The sequence below is a fragment of the Mastomys coucha genome, unplaced genomic scaffold (assembly GCF_008632895.1).
Source record: "Mastomys coucha isolate ucsf_1 unplaced genomic scaffold, UCSF_Mcou_1 pScaffold8, whole genome shotgun sequence".
Lineage (NCBI taxonomy): Eukaryota > Metazoa > Chordata > Mammalia > Rodentia > Muridae > Mastomys > Mastomys coucha.
Window position 1 is genome coordinate 5732461 of NW_022196914.1, and position 21075 is coordinate 5753535.

The 21075-nt window shown below is 40.2% G+C and overlaps 1 protein-coding gene across 1 annotated transcript in view; it reads left to right on the forward strand.

The window, feature by feature from the left end:
* LOC116083197 (UDP-glucuronosyltransferase 3A2-like) overlaps positions 1-21075 on the forward strand; it is a 46566-nt gene that overhangs the window by 24433 nt on the left and 1058 nt on the right. Inside the window, exons 3-6 of the mRNA XM_031359987.1 lie at positions 6609-6723; positions 13588-14122; positions 17460-17691; positions 18746-18965. Coding sequence (XP_031215847.1) covers positions 6609-6723; positions 13588-14122; positions 17460-17691; positions 18746-18965 — 1102 coding nt within the window. The remainder of the gene's footprint in view (positions 1-6608; positions 6724-13587; positions 14123-17459; positions 17692-18745; positions 18966-21075) is intronic.

Below are 21075 nucleotides of genomic sequence, written 5' to 3' on the forward strand. Positions count from 1 at the left end.
TCAGGTTCATTTTCTTGTGGCTCATGATCATGTTGGATAATTTTCCCCTGAATGTCTCTAACCGAATGGCATTCATTTGCCCAATGATATTCCTTCCTACACTTGGTACAAAGACCTGGTACCCTCCGTTGCATGGGGACACGGCAGTCTTTCTTCAAATGACCAGGTTTCCCACAATTGTAGCACACTTTGCGACCTGAAGGCCCTGACTGTTTCTGACTTTGTAAGATAGCAGCGGCGAGGCCAGAGTTGGTAAGTGGACCCCCTAGTCCTCGACAAACTTTTATCCAGTCTGTCAACCCTTTAGTTCTCCTCGGGGTAATAACAGCCTTACACTCTGGTGAAGCATTTTCAAAAACCAACTGTTCAATTAACTGTTCTGGGTCTCCAAAAATTCTACCCGTCGCCTCAGTCATCCGGGCCACAAAATCAGAAAATGGCTCTTGAGGGCCCTGCATGACCTTTGTCAAATGTCCTCCTCCCTCACCTTTCTTCGAGAGAGCTTTCCAAGCCTTGATAGCGGCTGCCGCGACCTGGCCATAAGCCCCTCAATCATAGTTCGTTTGGTTATAGACGAACTGTCCTTGCCCCGTCAACAAGTCAAAGGTCCAGTGCCTTTCGTTGCCCTCCACATTGGCATTAGCCCTGGCCTGAACCTGGGAGGTATCATGCCACAAGGCCTTCCATTCCATGTATTGTCCCATACTAGAAAGCGCAGCCTTCACTGTGTTCTGCCAGTCATTGGGCGTCATTGCCATGGTTGCAAGTCTTTCAAGTTGCATAATGATAAAATTGGCATTAGGCCCATATTTGCTGACTGACTCAGCAAGCTCTTTGATAGCGGTGTATTCTACTGGAGCATGGACACGGCCACCAGCAGCATTCTCAAACACTGGAAAGGCACACAAGAGCTTACTCTTGTCTCCTTTAGATAAAAAGGAATCTGAACAGTGTCTATCAGTGTATGGCGGGGGTGCACTTGGAAGAACAGGCGGGACAGCATAAAGCATTCCATGGCTCTGATCTCTCGCTCCCTTTCGCTTTCAATTCTGGAGAGGCGGCAAATGCTTATCCGGATGATACCTCTCTTCCTCATAGCTAGCCGCTTCTTCCTCCAAGTCCTCCTCCTCGGAGGGGCTCAATTCCTCAGAGTTATCAAGCTCGAGGGCCTCCAATTCCTTAACTGGGTAGAGGGACTTCGGTCTCGAAGCTCCATCCCTTTCCCTTGTTTTCTCTCCCAGGGCATTCTTTCCCTTATCTCTCGCTTCCACAGGTTGAGCGGAAGGGTCTGTGTCCTTGGGTATACCCTTTTTTTCTCTCCCTTTTATCCTGGCTAGCCCCCACTCTCTCATTACGCTCTGTTTCTGACATGCTATCTTGTAACTCCTCAAGTGCCCCCTATCCTGACACTACAGAGGTGTGGCATTTCTCATCCTCCAGGCAAGAATGTATCAAGTGCCAAATGGACATCATAACAAGCGCCACTAGCACAATTACCGCGGCTTCGGCCGCGCTCTCTAACCTTGAGGAAGGGTCGGAGGAATTAAAACCAAACAGCATGCCTCTCAGAGCTTACCTTGTTCTGCAGTTCTGAATCCTCTCTGTGAGCGGAGGGTCTCCTTGGCACCAACGGTTGTAAGGCTCCCCCAGCATCCAGCGGTTGTAAGGCTCCCCTGCGCGGTTGTAAGGCTCCCCCGGCGTCCAGGGTTTCGGCACCAGTTGTAGCCCGCGCAGTCGTCTCGCCAGCAAGAAGACACACAGACACTAGGATCCTTCTACAGCAAGCATTTATTGCATCATGAAGAGGAAGACCCCGAGCCACTAATCAGCACTGCTTATATACACCACAGCACGGCGTGTCCACCCATGATTGGCTGTTCGCTCATCATCCCATGTGACACCCCGGGATGGGCCATGACTTGGCGCCTTTTCACTCTACGCACATGCGCAAACAGTTGTTTACCAGGAGTCGACAGTGGATGTAGGAACCATCTTGTCAAGGCAAATGCCTCTCTAGCTCTACCACTCTCCACATATGTACCCATATATCAATACACAAATTAAGGCTTAATTTTAGTACTTGTTAAATAGTGACTATAGCACACAATTTAATTATTTGTGCTGAGGTAGGGGGAAATTATGAGATTAAACATGTGAATTATATATAATTTTTCTCATAAAAGGGCTGTAGAAGTATATATTGTTATAGGATATATACATAAATTTATAGGAAATATAAAAGCATATACATAAACAAATTTTAACAATTTGTCTCGTTTGGATAAATATCAATTTTGTCTAAAACTCTTTACTATGTAATAGCCCAAATATCAATTGGTTTATAACAGCCAATTTAATTGCTGTTTGAGGCAAGAAGTAAATGTTTTCTAAAATATATTTATGATTTTATTATATCACCACAACTTTATATAATAGTAAGATATTAAATTTTACTTTGAATATGAGAAGAGATGAATTTATATTAATGTTCTCTTTTTGTCAAAGAGTTATTGGGGGCATATTTAAAACGCCACACATTTGATTATAATAGATAGCAATTGTTTACAGGTGCTTCGTTTACCTTCTGTAAAAAGCTTTTTGTCTTTTACTAGACAATATCTAACAAAGGCTTAAGTTTTGTGGTGAGCTTAAGGTGAAGTCTTACTCAAAAGCAATTTGAAATAAGTAACTCATTTTTTTTAACTTAAAATAATTTTTTGATATAACTGAGGCTTAAATATTGAAACTTTTTTCTAGAGTAATTAATACTCATTTGTAAAGGTATTGAGATTTCTTATCAGATTAGATCAACGTACACTGAAAAATTTCAAGTCTTAACCTCTTGTACTGCAGCAGAGACAAAAATTATAAAGGCAAAATTTTAAGCGAAGTCTTTAAAATTACCATAGCTTTATATGAAATAACCAGGCTGGATTGCAATGTAATAATGAATTTTATAAGGCTTATGGCCTCATTAACTTTTTATAAAATTTAAAATCAAAGCTACTTTAGCTCCATGATAATTAATAAACTTTAGTCAACGTAACTCTGCTAATTTTAATTGTACTTTTAGATTTCTTTTGTAATATTAAGCTATCAAGAACATTATGTCTATGTCTAGTAATTGGCTTGTAATTAAATCCGCGTTAAGCGGCTGTGAAAATTAATATTAGCTTGTAATTTAATTTCGTGGTCACTAGATGGCACTAAGCAGTTGTGAAACTTTAGCTTGCAGGGCACTGTGAAGAGAGACTGTTGGTGGGGAGCATGGAGTGTTAGGCACCGCAGTGTAGAGTGCATCTGTTATCACGTGCTTGGTAGCCATCGCCACCACTGCAGCTGGCCTGCGTAGGACCCTACTGCTGGCCACCTGCCGTCAGCACCCCAGCCAGGCCATTCCAGTCTCTGCTGCCAAGCCGGGCTGCCTGCATGCAGGGGCAAAACACAAAATGGCGTGGCAGCCACCTCAGTGCAGGATCTTACTGTTGCCAGCTGGCCACCAACGCTGGTCAGGCCTGGGGTGGAGCCGGGGCCTCTCTTGAGCACCGTAACCCTATGCCCAGGTAGCTGCCTCTTGGCCAAGAGCCCATCATGATATGGAGTGTCACAGGGGCGCACACCAGCCTGGCCACGCAAAACAGTGCCCCTCTGGCTGGCAGCTGGCGTTATTGGCCTGGGCTGACGTTACAGAGTCGCCATGCAATTTTTGTGTGTGCTCACAATTCTTGTGTCCTGCGGTCGCAATGAGGTGCAACCTGCAGCAAACTCTGCCCCTGGGCACGCTTCACAGGCCACTGCCAGCCACATCTGCCACAGGAGCACAGCAAGCCTCTGGCCAGCGAGCTTTGTTCCAGATCCCCAGGTGTGTCCCTGCTTGGGCCCTCCCAGGAGATGAGTGAGCCTGCCCAGCAGCCAGGGTGGGAAACCAAGAGCAGACCTGCGCAGGGAGGGAACACAGTGTTCGTAGGCCCCCAGCCACCATGTTGGGCAACCCAGACCACGTGTAGTCTTTTAAACACCACTAACACAAGACACAGACCGAAATCACTCATCAAGACAAGGATAGACACAAAACGACATGTAACACAGAGTTGAAGACTAGTAATTTCTCCTGAATAAGCCATAGAGAAAGCAAGATGTCTCTGTGTCTCTGGGATAGCTCTGAAATCCATTTTCTTTCTCTTTTTGATCTTTTTATACAGATTTTGTTTTGTTTTTATATTTTGCTATTTTTATGTATTTTTATTATTTATGCCCTAGCCTGCCCGCCTGAATGTAGCTCTTAGCTATGGGTTCACCACCTAACTGTTTCCGGTTCTGACTGTTGTTACTGAACCCTAAGGTTAGATTTTTTCACCTGGCCAGTGTAATCCCAACTTACCTTGGCAAACTTGTCATTTTCATCTCTGTCTCTTGAGAAGCTTCTCTGTGGTAGCAATGCTCTTTAGTGCCCTCCTCATTTCCAGCCCTATCATCGTTAGGCGCCATCTGTGGCTGCCTGTAGCCACACATGAATGGGTCTTCTAGAATGGCAGCAAGAGCCTGAGAAAAAGGAACCAGAATGTGGGAAGGGGTTAAAAAATGAGACCAAGGCATGGTGTGCTTTCAGTCCTCCATCATTATTGAACTCTCTTTTTTACAAGCAGGTAGGCAGAGCAAAACCCCTCCCCCAAGTCTGTCAGCAACTCATGGCCCAATCAACATCTTCATCTTTAGTCTCTGGAGGTGGGACTTCTGGCATAACAGGAACTTGTTAAGCCAGAGGCTTGGCTGCTAGCAGGAGGTTGGAGAGAGGTGTGGCTATTTTCAGGAGCTTAGAGAAAGGCATGGTTATTTGTGGCAAGGCAAGGTCTGAAAGAACCAGCTCTTAGCTGGAGGAGGGTCATACTAAGTTTCTTGTGTTTACAACTTTCACCAGAGATACCCAACTAACATCATCACAAAGGATGGTCACACTCATGGCAGTTTTGAGAGGTCTTTTCCATACAACATTTTAATAGCAGCTCTTGGTCCTGTGAAGGCTCTATGCCCCATTGTAGGGGAATGCCAGGGCCAGGAAGTGGGAGTGTGTGGGTTGGTGAGCAGGGAAAGAGGGAAGGGGATAGTTTTCGGGGGGGGGGGACCAGGGAAGGGGATTACATTTGAAATGTAAATAAAGAAAATATCTAATAAAAAGTAAAAGAAAATACAATATATCTCAAACTTTTACAAATAATAAATCATAAAAAAGTACACTATTAAAAAAATAAAATAAAAAAATCTGTAGATATGTAATATATAGGGATAGAAAGGGCATTTTCCAGAACTCTGTGTGGTTTATGTCTGTGTTGTGTGGGCATGAGCATTCAGTTGCATTTATTCACCTGTATATTGTGTTGTGTAGGCCATCCATCCTAACACTTTACTATGAGCACTGCCTGGCAGATGCACAGATAAGAGGCCTTCCACTGAGGACAGTCAACCACACTTGGTGCTGGAATCTCCAATTGTGACTGAGTCAGAGCCACCAATTTAGGGTGACACTGTGGGACATGAGCCAGGAACAATGAAAGGAAGCTTCCAATGCTATAGTCTGTCTTCAAACACAAATTACTGAAACTCTCTAGTGAGGATCACTTGAGGATTCTGGTTTCGGACTACTTATTTTGATTTGAAATTCTCATCCATAGCAAGAGAGGATGAATTGAGTTTTTTTTTTTCCTGTAAGATGTGAGATATAACTTGAAATTGTCATAAGTGAAACCTCAAAGTGGACTCAGACTGTTCATTGTGCATGAGTAATAAGGGGAAGAGCCAGACTGGCCAGTTGGGGCATGGCAGACTTTTTCTCTTTCTTTCTTTCTTTCTTTCTTTCTTTCTTTCTTTCTTTCTTTCTTTCTTTCTTTCTTTCTTCCCTCCCTCCCTCCCTTCCTTCCTTCCTTCCTTCCTTTCACTTTTCTTTTTGACTTAGCATCTTGACTGAAGGTAGAACCTTTGTATTTACTCAAACAAACAAACAAACAAACAAACAAAGGTAAAACCTGTTTGTGTTAGCACGTGCTTGTAATCCAAGTGCTTGGCAGTTTCAAGAAGTTTGTGAATTGAAAGTCAATTGGGATAATGAACATAACTCTATCATAAAACAAACAACAAACAAACCACAAACATGAAATGAATAGCAATTTAAAGTCCAACAAGCAAAATAACACTTCATATATTTCATTTTAATACTTCTTTGAAGCACAGAGAACTGCAATGAAACTGACTTGTAATTAACAAAAAGCTCTCACTATAGTGATAAAGTTGATGAATTACATCATTTTAGAATGTTTATGTCTGTGTTGTCTTACCTGTAAAGTGAAAAATAGTAGCTATGTCTTTAAATGAAAGGTATTATAAGAAGTTTTCATTATGTAGACTGTATAAAAATTCTTGAATTATTGTTAAGTATCAATAAATATGATTAGAATACAGAGGTGAGTGGATTAAAAGAAAAGCAAGACCACTGGAAAACAAAAATCAAATTTCCACAAAGATGTGACATTAATTAAATTAATTGTCTTTATCACCATAATAATGTATGGTATATTGTGATAAATTTAAATTTTACTCAGTTGGTGTTTTCTTAGATTTTACAAAGGAAAAACCACCATACCAGGTTATTAAGTGGTATCTACCTGAAGATCAGCAAAAGAAAATTCATAATAGAGAGCATCGACTTACAGAAGAATTAATTTATGGCAGGTAATTTTTTCCAATTCTTTGAACCAAAGTATTGATAATCATGACTCACAAATGGGTAGAGGACGGATGCATGATGCTTTGAATGAGCTTAAGAGAAGGGATGAATGGGTGAGTTGATGGATTTAGGGATGGATGTGTTTGGATTATGCATGGTAGATGACTCATAGCTAGATAACCAACGGGCTGGAGTAATTCTCTAGAAAGTGGGAACTGTGACTTTTAGGCCTTATTATCTACAAGTTACCTGTCAACACGTTCCCTGTCATCTGTGCCAGTACTGTCACTTCAACTTCTTTACTTAAGGAAAGAAGAACCACCTTCTTGAATGTACTTAGTCACCTTCTTATGTAAATTCACTTTTAGAGGTAATGTCTGTAGGCTTAGAGTTTTCAAAACCTCCTTTCATAAAGATTCATAAATGATTCAACCTCCCTTCTAGCCCACTCACCAAATACAGGGAAGAAAGACAGTTAATAAGACAATGTAGACTTGTTTAGAAGTAGTTCTTTGGTGCAATTCCAAACATGAATCAGTAGGGGTAGTTCAGTCCAGTCAGCCAATACGAAACACAAATCAGTAGCAGCAGCTTGACCCATAAGCAACCTCGAGGCCCCGAGGAGTCAGCATTAGTCTGAGGAGGTGACAGGAGGCAGCCAGAACATCATGAGACGTTCTTTGATGTGTTTCTCTCTATGAAGTTATGACCAACACAAGAGCATCCTCACATGTCTGTGGGGTTGTATTTGTATTCTTTCTAAACACCATGGGTCCTCTCAAGCGTTTGTTCCAGCAAAGCATTATATGCCCTCTCACATTGTGTCTGTCTGCTTCAGCAAAACATGCTCTTACAAGACAACTTCCAGAAAAACATCATGTGACACAACTGAGTTGTAAGAGAAACCAGACATTTCCAATTCAAACTCCCTTGTACATGAATGTGTTATTCTTTGGTCCTTTCCTATTAAACTCATCTGAAAGCTTTCTTTTTCTCCTCCCTTTTATTGAAAGTAAATTTTTTTCTCACATACTGTATTCTGATTACAGTTTCCACTCCCTCTACTCCTCTTAGTACCTCCCTACTAGATCCACTACCTTTCTGTATTTCATTAGAACACAAACAGGCTTCTAAGGAATAATAATAAAATATAACAAAATAAAATATAATAAGATAAAACCAAAACTATCACACCAGAATTAGATAAGAAAAACAACCAAAAGGATAAAAGCCTAAGAAAAGACACAAGACTCACAAGCTTTCACACTCAGAAAACCCATAAAATATGAAACTAACGTACATATGTATATGTGTATATATGTATATATGTATGTATATGTGTATATATGCATGCATTCATGCATTCATGTATGTATGTATGTGTGCATGTATGTGTGTATGCATGTATACATATGACCTGATGCAGCCCCTGTACATGCTGTCTCAGTCTCTCTGAGTTCATATGAGCTTTGCTCATGTTTAGATGGCCTTGTTTTCTTGGTGTTCTCTATTTCCTTTGGCTCTTACACTCTTTCTGCCTCCTCTTCCTCAGGGTTCCCTGAGCCATGAAGGGACGGAGAGATTTGATGTAGACTTCCCATTTAGTGTTGCATAATGCCTGGCTGTGGGTTTGTTCCCATCTGCTGCAATAGGAAGCTTTCTGATGATGACTGAGCAAGGTACTGATCTATGAGTATAGCAGAATGCCATTAGGAGTCAAAATACTGCAGCTTTTGTTTTTCTTTGTTTGTTTTTTTTTTTTTATTTTTAGACCAATAGTGTTTGGCTTACCTTAGGTATCTGGGATATCTAGTGTTAGGCTTGTTGTCACCCGAACAATATTGTATATGGCTTTTATCTAGTGGAATGGAACTAAATTCAAATCAGTTATTGGTTGGTCACTCCCACAAGCTTTGTGTTACAATTTTCCTAGCACATTTTGCAGGCAGGACAACATTGTAGATCAATGGGTTTGTGGTTGGCTCGTGTTTACATTTCTCTTTTGGTAGTGTACAGGGTATGCTCCTGCTCCAAAGATACTTGAACCTAGACTCTACATAGTCAGCAGATCAATTTCTACATGCTCAGAGAGTTGTGTAGGTGTTTTCTTCAGCAGTAGATCCTTGCTGTCAGTGTATGGAAAACATCCTATAGCTTTGGCAACTGCCTGGGCTGTTTGGGGATTCTCATGGGACCCCTTTGGCTAGCAAATCATTTAGATGTAACCCAATTATGGTACTGGAAACTCATTTTGTGATAAGAGATGGTCAGTCAGGATCCTGTCTACCACATTATTTGGCAATTTTACTTAGATTGCATATATATTAGAAAGAGTGTACTGTATTAGGTTCCCATGATATCCCTCAATGCCCCCTAATCTTACCTGTGTCTCCCTGTATTCCCTCCCTCATCACTCTCCCCTCCTGACTTGATCATCCTGTTCCAGCTTCCCACTTCCACACAGAACTATCCAATCTATTTTTCTTTCCTTAAGGAGATCTATTTGCGTATTAGTCTCTTACTCTATACCTAACCTCTGTGGTTCTTTGGATTGTAACTCAGTTACCACTGACTTTTACAACCAATAACCACAGAGAAGTTTAAAACCTTTCAATGAACAGGTGATACAGCTGAGCCTGAGGCTTAGTTCTTTTTTTTTTTTTTAAAAAAGATTTGTTTTTCATTTATTTTATGTATATGAGTATATTGTAGCTGTACACATGGCCATTAACCATCATGTGTGTGGCTGCTGTTGAACTCAGGACCTCTGCCGGCCTGCTCACTCTGGCCCAGCTGGCTCTGGTCTGCTCTCTCCTGCGTAATTCACTGCAGCTCTCTTCAGACGCACCAGAAGAGGGCGTCTGATCTCATTATGGGTGGTTGTGAGCCACCATGTGGTTGCTGGGATCCGAACTCATAACCTTCGGAAGAGCAGTCAGTACTCTTACCCGCTGAGCCATCTCACCAGCCCCGATGCTTAGTTCTTAAATGGAATGTACAGAACATCTTTTGTCTTCCACAGGCATGATATATACAGATGTATCTTTTAGTTAATTCCATTGATCTCACTCTCTTCTCCATCTTTGAAAAGTCTAGTTAACAATGAAGGTGGTACTTATAGATAATTCCTTCTGGAAAGTATTCTCACTCACAGACATTTAAAAACACATTTCTTTTATCATATTGTTGAAAGAAGAGTCAAATTGCACCTTAGTCTAATTGGGCTACTATTTGTACATATTTAAACATATATATTGTGCCTTCTTTTCAAGCCTGGACTCTTTAGCTGTGATTCAGATTGGGTTAAAATTACAAGTGCAATAGAGTCAAGTTGCTGAGAACAGAAATATCTTGGAGTTTTTATAGTTGATTGCCTTTAAAGGGATTAACCTTCTATTTTAAAGAAATTTATCCTCCACATGCTACCTTTTATTTGGCAATTATTACATAAAAAATTTAAATGGAATACAATCAACAATTTTAGAGAATTATACTTTGTATTGCTCTACATTCTATTACTATAACATAACTAAATTTGGGAGACTTTATACTGAAAAAATTTTATTTGGGTCACAGTTGTAGAAGTCTGGGCACATGACATCAACAACAGTCTGCTTGGGAGATGGTATCATGATAGACAATATTGAAAGCAAGTGTGTCTGGAAGGGTAAAGAGTAGAGAAAGTACAGACGTATGTTTCCATAGTGCCTGCTTCAGGCACTGACTCCAAGTCCAACGAGGACTGCTTTAACCATATAGGAGGAAGTCTTCTAATGATCTCCTACTAAGGTATTCTCTTAAAAGTCCTGTTACCTCTGTACAGTTGGAATTTTTACAGTTGATTTCCTTTAAAGGGATTACCCTTCTATTTTAAAGAAATTTACCCTGCAATACTTCCTTTTATTTGGCAATTATTACATTAAAAATTTTAAATGGAATACAATCACCAATTTTCGGATAGACGAACCCTTGAAGACAAAGCACAGCTGCTGTGACTTGAAATTGAATCTGAAAGTGAGCAAAGATGCTTCTGGGCTCACATCTTGTGGGTCTTTTGATATACATTGATGTAGTGCATTGTGGCATATCACTAGGTTGCTTATCTATCTGATAAGCGTTGATGGGAAAGACCTGGAAAAGGGCTACAGGTAAGAGTCATTAGTAGGATCAGTAGCACAATCTTCAGTGAAAATTGAGCCAATAAGAGTTAGACATTCTAATAGTAAACTTCTTTTTTTTTATTAGATATTTTATTTATTTACATGTAAATTTCTCCTTTCCCAGTTTCCCCTCCAAAAAACAAAGAAATAAATAAAAACAACAAAAACAAACCCCTGTTGCCTCCCCCTCCCCATGCCTGCCACCACACCCTCTCCCACTTATTGGCCCTGGCATTCCCCTACACTGGGGCACACAACTTTCACAGGGCCGAGGTCCTCTCCTCCTATTGATGATCGAATTTGCAATCCTCTACTATACACATGCTGCTGAAAGACTGGGAGACTTAGAAATTTGGGAAAAAAACATGTTAATGAAAAGTAATGTATTAGTAGAAATGTAACAAACCAAAAAGTTGGAGTAGCTAGTTCCAGGAATTTGGCTAACTCAGAGCCTCAGGGCTCTGGTTCCCCATACCTGCCCCTCCTGAATGATCCACACTGAGGGTGGAACTAACAATGAAGGTCTACTGGTTTATGAGACTCTCCACCCTGTCAACTGGTAGATGAAGATTACATTCTTAAAATGAATATGTTTCCCTCCCTAACTGAATACCTTGGGTTGAGTCCCTCTGAAATTTTCCACAGTTTTTATGTCATGTTTCCTTGGTAACCCTCTCCCCGACCCCAGCTTGTGGGTTTCCATTTTAAATACCCCACACTTCTTTTTTTTTTTCTTTTTCTTTTTTGTTTTTTTTGAGACAAGGTTTCTCTGTATAGCCCTGGCTGTCCTGGAACTCACTCTGTAGACCAGGCTGGCCTCGAACTCAGAAATCTACCTGCCTCTGCCTCCCAAGTGCTGGGATTAAAGGCGTGCGCCACCACTGCCCGGCAATACCCCACACTTCTTGTGTTCGGGTCGAACTCTGGCCAGCATGGTTATGAGATCGACCCCAGGGTCGAAATCCTCTGGCCGACAAGGTTACGAGATCGACCCCGGTACCGGTATCCCCAATAAACCTCATGTGATTGCAGCAAGTTCGGTCTCTCATGAGTCATTGTGTGGTTGCGTCGTCCCGAGACTTGAGTAAGGATCTCCCTAGTTCTGGGAGTCTTTCACTGCCAGAACAATCAGACCCCTACATGTGCAATCCTTGGTTGGTGGTTGAGACCCTGGGAGCTCTGAGGGTACTAGTTAGTTCATATTATTGTTCATCCTAAGGATCTGCAAACCCCTCAGCTCCATTGGTCCTTTCTCTAACTCCTTCACTGGGGACCCTGTACTCAGTTCAATGAATGTTTGTGAGCCTCTACATCTGTGTTAGTCAGATACTGTCAGAGCCTCTCAGGAGATAGCTATATCTAGGCTGGCTTGCCCTTCCTTCAGTCTCTGCTCCATAGTTAATCTCTGCAACTCCTTCTGTGGGTATTTGGTTCCCCCTTTTAAGAAGGAATGAAATGTCCACCTTTTGGTCTTCCTTCTTCTTGAGTTCCTTGTGGTTTGTGCTGCACAGCTCTCTTTTATGACACCTGCATCTCTCTTGATGTCTTTCCTCACAATGCTCTCTCATTGCCTCCTTTCTATTTTGATGACCTAAACACACACACACACACACACACACACACACACACACACACACACATTTAAATTTATGTTTCACATACAAAAGACAAAAACCATTAGGTTTATATATTGTTTTTCTAATTGCTTAAGTTTTAGGCAGAAAGTTGAAACATGTTCAGCCTAGTTCCAATATTATCATTGGGTTATTCTCTTTATGGGACAAAACATCCAAGCTAAGATATAGAGGATTAGAAGAAATAACTTGAGGGTTATAGTAGCTGTAATATTATGCTACTTAAACAGATTGACAGGGTAATATCCTTACTCAAAAACAGATTATGTAACATGAGTTAAATATCATTATACACCTGCAATGGTGACTGATGCTCCGAGATCTACTATAATCAATCATGGCTTCCAAGACAGAAGAATTCAAACTTGTATTGATGATGAATGGGAATTAAATCCTTAGAGGAAATCTGATGGAAGTGGGTACATTTTGGGAAGCAGAAATACCTATACCAGAATCATTAAAGCTGAAGGTTTTTTTGAGCAGCTGTAATTCAGATGGAAGGCTGATGCTACATGGTCACCTAGAATTCTCTCTCTGTCTTCCTGTCTCTCTGTCTTTCTGTCTCTCTCAGTCTCTCTATCTTTGTCTCTGTCTCTGTCTCTGTCTCTGTCTCTGTCTCTCTCTCGCTCATAAGAAAAGATTAAGAAGTACAAAGATTGCTAAGAAGTAAAGAAATATCTCCCTGTAGCCTTTCTACGTTTGCTTTTAATTAAAAAGCTTACTTTATTTTGTGAAAAGCGATATGGTTTCCATAGGAAATAATACTAATGATTGTTTATCTTTAAACAAAATAAAAGAAAAAATCAGGCTACAGAGCCTCTTTCCATAAAACATATTAAAAATAATTTTTCTCTAAGTGAGTCACAAATTTATTTAGCCCAGGCACTGCTGGTCTCAAAATCACAATCCTAAGACTTAAACACTTTATCCTCCTGCCTCCATTTTCAGAGTATTGGAATTAGAGGCTTGTGTTTGTCTAAATGCAGAATATTTTCATTGAACATAACATCATTCCAAATAGTGTGAAAAAGCTTCTCAAAACATTTGTTGTGTTTTGTTTGTTTGTTTATTACAGGTCCGAACATCACACCCTTTTAAAGGTTCATGAACACTTTGGGGACTTATGCAATCACTTATTAAGGAGAAAGGACATCATCGAATTCTTAAAAAATGAAAACTTTGACCTAGTATTTCTTGATTCAGTAGACGTCTGTTCTTTGCTGGTTGCTGAGAAGCTTGGGAAACAGTTTGTGTCCTTTCTTCCCACCATATTTAGTGCTATGGACTTTGGGTTACCAAGAGCCCCCTTGTCCTATGTTCCAGTGTATAGTTCTGGTCTAACTGACCAAATGGACTTCTGGGGTCGAGTGAAGAACTTTCTAGTGTTCTTGGATACCTCCATGAAGCGAAGGGAAGCCATTTCTCAATATGACAATACCATTCAGGAGCATTTTGCGGAAGGCTCTCGGCCAGTGTTGTCTGACCTTCTACTGAAAGCCGAGCTGTGGTTTGTCAACTCTGACTTTGCCTTGGAGTTTGCACATCCCCTATTTCCTAACATGGTCTATGTGGGAGGCTTACTGGACAAACCTGTTCAGCCAATACCCCAAGTGAGTGACATATTAGCTCTCAGTTTATATTTCATTTAGAGATTTTCAGTACTCAGGTGGGGGTTGTCACTTGGTAGAGATGTCCTAAAAGGAAGTACCTTAAGGTAAAGGAGGCATTTGCAGCCTACATTTTTAAAAATTACATGTATATACAATTTTTATTGGATATTTTCTTTATTTACATTTCAAATGTTATCCCCTTTCTCAGTCGCCCTCCCTGAAACCCCCTATCTCATCCCTCCTACCCTGCTTCTATGAGGGTGTTCCCCTGCCTACCCACCACTCCCGCCTCACGCTTCCCCCTACACTGTTTTTATATAGTGGTGGCCAAGATGCTGCAGTGATGAAGGTGATGTTTTTTTCTATTTTCATCTAAAAACAGAGAGAGTATAGATTTCTTCTGGTTCTACTGGGTACTAGAATCCCTACCTTTCCTTACACTGAATGAGAGGAAGGGTTTTGGGAGTGATCACTGAATGATACGGTTTTTGTCATTGCTGGAAGGAGTTGTCAGCTGTGGGTTTTGGATAAAATCTTCTGAAAACTGAAATTGGGGGAGAAGGGGTGCAGTATATAGATGTGGAAGTGAGACAGTTGTCATCTGAGTTCCTTCACTGAGTCTCCAAGTAGTAGAAGATTCATTTACATTTAGAGATCTAGATGTGATTGACAGAGTCCTCACCTTCTAGACAGGTGTATCAGATCTTGGCACAGAGAGATGAAATAGTTTTCAAAGAGAAGAGTGGGGAGAAATGTTTTGAAGGAATGCCTAACAAAGCTGTATGGAATGTACTCTGTAGGATATTTGACCACACGTTTCTTTAAGAATCATGTTAGAAGCAAAATAGACAGTTGTGATTGTCGATATAAGTAGCAAACTTTGTATTGAAACTTTATCAGAAGATTAAAGACTGCATATATAACTATTGGAAATTTTGTGTTTATTAAACTTTGCAATTACATTATTTAAAAATATGTGAAACAGCCGGGCGGTGGTGGCGCACGCCTTTAATCCCAGCACTTGGGAGGCAGAGGCAGGCGGGTTTCTGAGTTCGAGGCCAGCCTGGTCTACAGAGTGAGTTCCAGGACAGCCAGGGCTATACAGAGAAACCCTGTCTCGAAAAACCAAAAAAAAAAAACAAAAAAAAACAAAAAAAACCAAAAAATATGTGAAACAGTTAATTCACAGAGAAGAAATAAGAAATATGTCACATATGCACCAAATATCAAAGAAAAATATGAAGAGAAATGTAAGGAATTTGAAGAAGAAATAGATAATATCTTAAGACTTTCAATTTTACAGTTATAGAATGAGAAGACTACCCATACCATTATCATCATCAATAACATGATAAACTAATCAGAACTATTAGAAATATATAGAGTATTCTTTAACTTATTTTTAAAATCATTGTATGTGTCTGAGTGTTTGTCCTGCATATATGCCTGTGCACTAGACTTATGGTTGCCTGGGCCTGGAAGAGATCAGAAGAGGGCATCACATCCTCTGGAGTCAGAGTTGCAGAGGGCTGTGACCTGCTATGTGGGTGCTGGGAACTGATCTGTGGTCCTCTGGAAGAACAGCAAGTTCTCTTAGATGCTGAGCTATTTCTTTAGCTCAAGTATCGTTTCCAGCAAGAACAGGATACATATTCTTCTCTAATTCACAAAATAAAATCATTGGTTCGTGCTTTAGAACACTCCTAGAGGAAAACAATCCCAGTAAATTTCAAAATCATGAATTAATGCAAAAATTTCATATCACAGTGGGATGATAAAGAAATCAACAAAATGTGAAAATATAAAAACACTCTAAAACTACCAATGAGACACAGGGAAAAAATCAAGAGGAACATTTGAGAATACTATATATCAAGGAAAAAGAGACAAAGCACAATGGAATAATAAAGTGCAATACACATAAATCAGGACATCCTTTGTAGTTGTTATTATCTCCTTAGGTTCAGACAAGACAGTTGAGATAGATAATATAAACCTTCACTATATGGAAATAGATAGTGTACACAGAACTAAACAGGAAACTATGAAAAAGGATAGGCTTAAAAATCACAGCAAGGATGATTGAAACAGTGAATAGTAAAAAAATTGGAATGAACAGGACAAAAGAGAACAGTATGCTGGCAAACCACAAGAGTCATTGAGAAAATAAATAAGAAAAAATAATCAAATAATTAAATCCTAAAGTGAAAAATTACATATCATTATTTAAAATAGTAAAGATTCTAAGGAAACCACACAAACATGATGTATCATCAAATTAGGTGATCTACATGAATGGACAAATTCCTATGGATATCTGTTGACAAAATTGATCCAGAGACAGATAGAAAATCTGAAACTTGTGAGATTACATTAGGTTGGAAAAGCCAAACAAAATCTTTCATCAAGAAAGTCTAATACAACATAGATTAACTGGCAAATTAAGTGAAACACTTAAGAATCAAAGGCATTTCTCTATAAATCAATGGCAGGTGTACAAGGAAGAATACTTCTCAGCCCATTCTATGAGTCTACTATTGCTCTGTAACCAAAGACAAAAACCAAGCCAGATGACAAGAAATTATAGAACAAAGCTGGTGAAGAAATTTTGTATATTATATTGTATATTTCTAGCATAATTACAAAATAAGGTGATTAATGTTTAAAAAAACCAGTTTGTAGGGGCCTCAAGTTGTTAAACATAGAACTACTCTTAACAATTAGGTTACTCCCAAGCTTATACTTTAAGCAACAGAAATCCATCACTGAAATAAAATCTTGAATATGTGTATATGTATATGTATATATACAGGCATGTAGACATATCTTGGTTGTCAGCTAAAGGCTGAGAGCTCAGACACTTACAACATTAATATTGGGGTTTTGAGGACATATGAACCTCTTTGAGCGCCAGCTTAAGTAACCCCATGGTATGATACAGAGACACTGATTTCCTGGGCAACAGAGAAATCCCCAAAGCCACCTCCCCTCAAATTCTATGTTTTTGTGTGACTTTTTGGAGACCCACCACCACCACACTCAGTGACTGAGTATGAGTTTTGTACCTCAGATTGTGAATCAAAATACGCGGGAAATTTTGCAAATGAACTACTGTCAGTAAAACGACAAGTTACACAATTTATAAGAGCTCATGGTGTAAAGATGGCTGCTAATAAAAGCAGTAAACATAAACACAGTACACATAACACATCTGCATAGGGCCTCTGGAAAGATTTTATCATATGGAACATGAGCAACTGAAGCCTGCTTTCATGTCATCACTTCCTTGGCTATACAAACAACCTCCTTTGCTTTCTTCTCTCTTTGATTTTTCTAGGACTTGGAGAATTTTATCTCTCAGTTTGGAGACTCAGGTTTTGTCCTTGTGGCTCTAGGCTCCGTAGTAAGCATGCTTCAGACCAAGGAAATAATTAAGGAGATGAACAGTGCCTTTGCTCAACTCCCTCAAGGGGTGCTATGGACATGTAAGGATTCTAATTGGCCCAAAGATGTCACATTGGCCCCAAATGTCAAAATCATGGATTGGCTTCCACAGACTGACCTTCTGGGTAAGCTCCCCCTAAACCTGCTACTTTCCTTCCATTCACATGTTTTGGGGACTTAATTGATATCTGATGTCTGAATGCTTGGACTGGCAGAAGAGAAGGCTGCAGATAAGTAAAGATTTATCTCTAGGAGGCAGGCAATAGCAGCTTCTGAAGGATACCAGCTTCTTGGAGGGATCAGGCTGCACTCTACACTGGCTATAGCAGTAACTTCCTTATTTTTTCCAACTCAGACAGGTCTCACATCCCTAATTAGATATGATCAGTTATGTTGCCTTGACATAACATTATCTAACATTGAAAAGGATTAATCTAACATCAACTTGGACAATATGTGAGCTATAACTACTTTCTGGGGCAGTTGGCACTACTTGTTGCCACTATTCTCACAATAACGTGAGAACACTTAAGCAATTTTAAAACACAAATATGAATGTAAGCAATGTTGACACATCGTGGTTTTCAGCTACAGGCTGAAAACTCAGACACTTACATTAATGTTGGGAGTTTGAGGACAAAGGAAAATGGCTCACTTTCTAGGGAACATGGGTAGATTTTGTGTGTGGTATAGTTTGGGATAATTTCTATATGATCTTAAGAAATGATTGATTGCTTTCAAGATGTAGCCACAGACAAGACCTATACATCTAGAAGTGTCTGGTCTACCATCCCCTTTTGTATGCTTTCCTCAAAGTAGAGGGGATAACACAGAGAACATAAGCTTTCTTTATAAGAGACCAGAAATGGAAGGCAAGTGAAGGCAGAGGTGAGAAAAGAGAGGAGAAGAGCATCAGCGGAAGAGATGAGAATGAACAGGAGCACTGGAAACATGTCTGGCTTGTCACTCTCCTTGTAGCTGGATGTCTTTGGATTGAAGTAAGGCATTTCTCTGCAGAGGGAAAGTTAAACATCATATCCTGGAACATTGTAAATACCAGAAGAAAAATCAATTAAGTCCATTCTCCACAGCACACGGGTAACTCTTGGGTTTGCTACTTTACCTGGTATCTGAAGCTTTCATAGTGAAATGTTGGACCATCTCTCTCTTTTTCAACAGCTCACCCTAGCATTCGTCTGTTTGTCACCCATGGAGGGATGAACAGTGTGATGGAGGCCATCCAGCATGGAGTACCCATTGTGGGGATTCCATTTTCTACTGACCAACCTGAAATCATGGTTCGAGTAGAAGCAAAGAACCTCGGTGTTTCTATTCAGATACAGACGCTCAAGGCAGAGACGTTTGCGCTCACAATGAAAGAAGTCATAGAAGACAAGAGGTATGCGCTCTCTGGATTGTGGTCCCTTAGGCTGAGTGCAGGCCTGACCAGGAATCTGTGTAGTCTGTTTTCCAGTTAAACCAGAATTTTGTGGTATGTGCTATAATACACTTGTGAGACCTGAAGGTCCTGCTTTTCCTTTGCTATTAATCCTAATTTTAGGTTGAGGTGCTGAAAGATGCTTTTGCCTATGGTGGTATGATGATTTCTCATCTACAGAGTATCTTTATGACTTCTAATATTTTGGGTACCCATAGTAGAATTCCAGTTGATACAAGAAAGGTCATTTACATGTTATTTTGGCTGATCCCCCTGAGGACTTTCTCTTTGGCACTTTGAAATATCTCCATCACCTGAATTGTTACTGTGTGTCCAACAGTAGCAGATAAAAAATCACAGGACAGGAAGAAGTAGTGTGTATCAGTTCTATTCTCTTCCTAGGGTTCAGGACAGGCTTGTTATAAAGGAAGATTTCAGAAAACAAGCACATGTAGGGCAGGAAGGAATTTGGGACCCATAGAACTTTTGCCTATTCAGCACAGTGACTTAACAACCCAACAAGAATAATGAATATTCAGGTTTCAGTGTTTTAATGGCTTAAATCAGATGAGCATTTGTTATATCTGTTCACAGTATTTAATATGCTCATTATCTCCATGCTATAGGGTGTAAAATGTGTTTTTATCTTTTCTATAAACAGTGACCACTTCTCTTAACTCCCTGCCAGTCCTCCCAGTACTAGCAGCTCCAAACTATAACAACTGTTCTAGACTATCTACTTAGCTCAGCTTCTTCTGGTTCAACTGTCTCTTAACAATATATTCTGCCCCAACTGACTTCTCCTCTCGTTCTGCTAGCCAAATTCACTTTCTCAGCACCTGTTGGCTTATTTTATATCCTATCCTGTATCCAGAAATTCAAAAGCCAACCAACACTGAAGCTCATAGGGTTGAGCAGCTCTAACAGCTAAGAATTTATTTTTCCCATTAATTTATTCATTCATTCATTTTACATCCTGATTGCAGTCCCCTCCTTCCAGTTCACTTCTGACATAGCCTCTTCCCCTTTCCAACTCCCTTCTCCACTGAAAAGGGGGCTGGCCCCTTTATCAACCCACCCTGGCACATCAAATCACTGCAGGACTAGGCACATCCTCCCCACTGAGGCCAGATAAGGCAGACCAATTAGGGGAACAGAGTCCACAAACAGCCAACAGAGTCATAGACAGCCCCTTCTCCAGTTGTTGGGGATCTGTATAAAGACCAAACCACACATCTGCTATATATGTGTGTTGTGGAGGGCTAGGGTTAGCCCTCCTAGCCCCCTACATGATCTTTGGTTGGTGATTCAGTCTCTGGGAGCCCCTATGGGTCCAGGTTAGTCGACTCTGTAAGTCTTCCTGTGGAGTCCCTATCCTTTCAGGGTCCTTCAATCCTTCCCCTAACTCTTTTACAAGACCTACCAAGCTTGGACTAATGTATGGCTATTGGTCTCTGCATCTGTTTCCATCAGTTCTTTTGGTTCACTCTCCTGGCTGTCTCTTCTTAGTTGTCACTACATCTGATCTCTCCGACCCTGTTCCCCTCCCCATCCCTTCTCTCATCCTGTTCCCTCTCTCAAATGACTACTGTATTTCTCTGTGTAAATAGTTTTCCCTTCACAAAGTACTTATGATCATTATGTGTAGGTTTTTCTTTTATATTGGTCTTTTAAAAACAATTTTTGTACCTATTCTTGAAATTTTTTTGTTTATGTTTATTGTATTTTGATCAAATCCACCTTACTCTCTCCTACAACTCTTCACAGGACTCCCTCAAATAGCACTCTCTCAACTTTTCTCCTTTAAAAATTTTTGCTTCCTTATTTATTTATTTATTTATTTATTTATTTACTTACTTACTTTTCAACCAACTACACTCAACTATCCACACATGAGTAGATTTGGAGGGTGTCATTTACTGCCCCATGGGAAATTTCTGATGGACCTTGAGTAACAAGGTTATGGGTTTGCCAACAGATTTTGTTTAGAGTTGAGCTATGGATATGCACTAGAAATGTGTGTGTGTGTGTGTGTGTGTGTGAGAGAGAGAGAGAGAGAGAGAGAGAGAGA